Genomic DNA, 2,956 nt, shown 5'->3' on the forward strand with positions numbered 1-2,956 from the left:
CCCATCCATCCATCCATCCACCCATCCATTTATCCATCCATCTACCCATCCATCCATCTACCCATCCATCCATTTATCCATCTACCCACCCACCCATTTATCCATCCATCTCCATCCATTTATCCACCGATCCACCCACCCACCCACTCATCCACTTATCCATCCACCCACTTATCAATCCAACCACTTATCCATCCATCCATTTATCTACCCACCCATCCATCTATCCATGTGCTCATCCATTTACCCATCCATGCATTCATCAAAACTTCTGGGCTTTTGTCAATACCAGGCACTGATGATAATCACTTGGGATATGTCAATGATCAAAGCCAAAAAGATCAAGTCCTTGCCCTCACAAGGCTTGCATTCAATCTCAGTACTAATGAAAGAATGAAATTAAAACAGCAATGCTTCACTGAACGAGACCGCATAGTTTTAAAAGACAAAACGTGTTGTCCTAAATGAAAATACACTCTAGGAGTTAGGTTTGCGAAGAGGTGTTAGTGATATAAAAATCCTTATGAGGGACGTCTAGGTGGCTCAGTTGGTGAAGGGTCTGCCTCCAGCTCAGGTCATGATCCCAGGGTCCTGGGATCGAGTCCGCATGGGGCTCCTTGCTCAGGGGGGAGCCTGCTTCTCCCTCTGCCTGCTCTGCCTACTGCTCCCCCTGCTTGTGCTCTCCCTGACAAATAAATAAAATCTTTAAAAAAAGATTCTAAAAATGCTTATGAGGCACTCACAGGGATGCCACCCACACGCGCACACAGGTGGGCTCATCCACGGGAGTTGGTGAAGGAAACGGGAGAACGAGTTAACGACAATGAGTCCATAAATCTGGGTACTTTCCACTCATGTTCTCCGTGCATTTGGAATCTTTTACCCCAATTCTGTGTCTTACACAAGAGAGCAGTGGGCGGGGGAGGGTGAGCTCGGGCCGCGGGGACGGGAGAGCCGGGCAGAGACCTTCAGGTAGAACTGGTAGATGTCGGCGGCCGCGCTCATCTCCAGCACGTTGCAGACGATGAGCTTACAGAACACGGCCAGCATGTTTCTCCTGTGGAACAGCTCATGCAGCTCGTCCGCATCCTCCTCCTTGTAAACTCTGCTGGGACCTGGAGAGACAGCCCACTCTCTGCCGTGTCTTCCTGCGGCCCCCCTTGCCATGGGGCAGCCATGGGGCAGGCAGGGGCATGGCAGGGCACAGCAGGGAGTCTGATCCAGGGGGCTCAGGGGTGCCAGCGTTGTCTCCGGGAACCAGTGCCAGGACAGCAGTGGGTAAGAACCACCACTGGACATGCTGACCCCCAGAGCACAGACCCAGGGCCACACAGGAAGCACTGAGTGCTGCAGGGTCCCTGTGTTTCCAGGTCCTGACCGCCTGGTCAGAGCTCCCCCCGGCCCTTCTGTGGCAGCATGAACCAAGAAGACAGACGCGTGGGAAATGCAGCTCCAGATCCCAGGGTGCTAGAGCACCCCACAAGGCCCGTCCACCTCCCACCCCAAGCCCCCACGGGCCCTCCTGCACCTGGGCTGCCGCAGGTATCCCCACTCAAGGGTCTCTCCCCCTTCCCTGCCCCAGGCCCCTGGGAGGCTGACCTGCGGCTCCTGTGTCCTCCAGGAACACGTGCTCCCTGACAAAGGTGAGCAGCTTGCACTGCAGGACGTGATCGGGGACGAAGAACAGTAGCCCCAGGCCCTTGTCCCCTTCAGGGCCCGGTGGCTCAGGATGAGCAGCAGGTCGCAGAGCAGGATGAAGGCCTGAGGGGGTGTGAGGGGGTGGGGGTGAGGGGGCACCGACAGGGACAGGCATCCACCCCACAAGGACGGATCCCGTCTGCTGCCCCCACAGCCTCCCAGGGCAACCCAGGGGTGGGTGAGACCCATAGCACAGGGAGGGGTACAGCATCCGGCCCCTCAAAGACATCCCCCCTCTGAACCCCACCCTGCAAGCTCTACACCAGAAACACACAACACAACGACGTACAACATACAAGCGAGAGATAACCACAAACATACAAACCAGAAACCACACACACACAGTGAACAGGAATGTCCCCAACATCCAGGCAGGAGAGCGGTGCGGGGCCAAGGCCGTGGCCAAAGCCCCATGGACAGGAAACCATGGACACATACTTGTGACCGAGGGGGGCAGGGGCAGGGTCACAGGACAGAAGTCAGCGGCTGGGAAAGGAGACACACGCTCAACCTCCTCAGCCATCAATGGTCAAACGGGAGGTGGGTTTTATCTAAGGCAACGGGAGAGGATCTTTTTAAAACTCACACCCGCATCGGAAAAAAGCAGGTGGGCGAATGAGCTCGTAAGGTGGCAGGAAGCAGGGGGGCTGGGTCCGGCATCGTGAAGCCTTTAGAACGGCTTCCCCGGAGACAGGAGATCGCCCTGAAGATTTCGTGTACCGCAACCACCAGAGACACAGTGGGCAGGAATTAACACCAAGCGTGTCCACCACCAGAGCAGTGGTATCCGATGACAGGAGCTCCCGCCAGCCTGGTATAAACGGGCTGTGCACATGGGCTCCCGTAAACCGGGGCCATGAGCGCGACTCCGGGCTCCTGTCAACGGGGGCGTGCATGCGGGCTCTGCGCTCCCGTCAACGGGGGGCGTGCGCGCGGGCTCTGGGCTCCCGTCAACGGGGGGGAGGTATGCACACGGGTTCCCATAAATCGGGGTGTGCAAAGGCATGCAAACCAGTTCATATAAATGAGATGCTCCCACGACTCTACACTGCTCGAGGACAAATGTCACCCTATGAGACACACTGAGAGGAGAAAACAGCATCACATGAAATGCCAAGTGCCCTGATCATCACAAGCACACGTGCATGGGCGTCTCTAACGCCCCTCCTCTTGCTCGGCCAGCCCTGGGGGCACCCGGTGAGCACAGAGAGGGGCACACGCACCTTCTCACTCAGCACCTTGCTCTGGTGGTTCAGGT

At 56.9% G+C, this 2,956-nt stretch overlaps 1 protein-coding gene across 1 annotated transcript; it reads right to left on the minus strand.

Moving 5' to 3' along the window:
• Nucleotides 1-888: 888 nt before the first annotated feature.
• On the minus strand, nt 889-2,939 carry LOC110578916 (cohesin subunit SA-2-like). Its single transcript, XM_044912505.1, has 3 exons — nt 2,137-2,939; nt 1,600-1,761; nt 889-1,115 (listed from the first exon to the last, which is right to left on the minus strand). The coding sequence occupies exons 1-3, from the start codon at nt 2,219-2,221 to the stop codon at nt 898-900; spliced, it is 465 nt and encodes a 154-aa protein (XP_044768440.1). The 5' UTR covers nt 2,222-2,939; the 3' UTR covers nt 889-897.
• Nucleotides 2,940-2,956: the final 17 nt, after the last annotated feature.

This window comes from Neomonachus schauinslandi, unplaced genomic scaffold (genome assembly GCF_002201575.2).
Source record: "Neomonachus schauinslandi unplaced genomic scaffold, ASM220157v2 HiC_scaffold_3980, whole genome shotgun sequence".
Taxonomy (NCBI): Eukaryota; Metazoa; Chordata; class Mammalia; order Carnivora; family Phocidae; genus Neomonachus; species Neomonachus schauinslandi.

Excerpts from the sequence above, each read along its gene's own strand:
- LOC110578916 (XM_044912505.1), bottom strand. The coding sequence starts at position 2,221 with ATGGCTGAGGAGGTTGAGCGTGTGTCTCCTTTCCCAGCCGCTGACTTC. Across the intron at positions 1,762-2,136 it reads CCTGCCCCCCTCGGTCACAA|GCCTTCATCCTGCTCTGCGA; the intron begins GTATGTGTCCAT and ends ACACCCCCTCAG. Across the intron at positions 1,116-1,599 it reads GGAGGACACAGGAGCCGCAG|GTCCCAGCAGAGTTTACAAG; the intron begins GTCAGCCTCCCA and ends CTGTCTCTCCAG.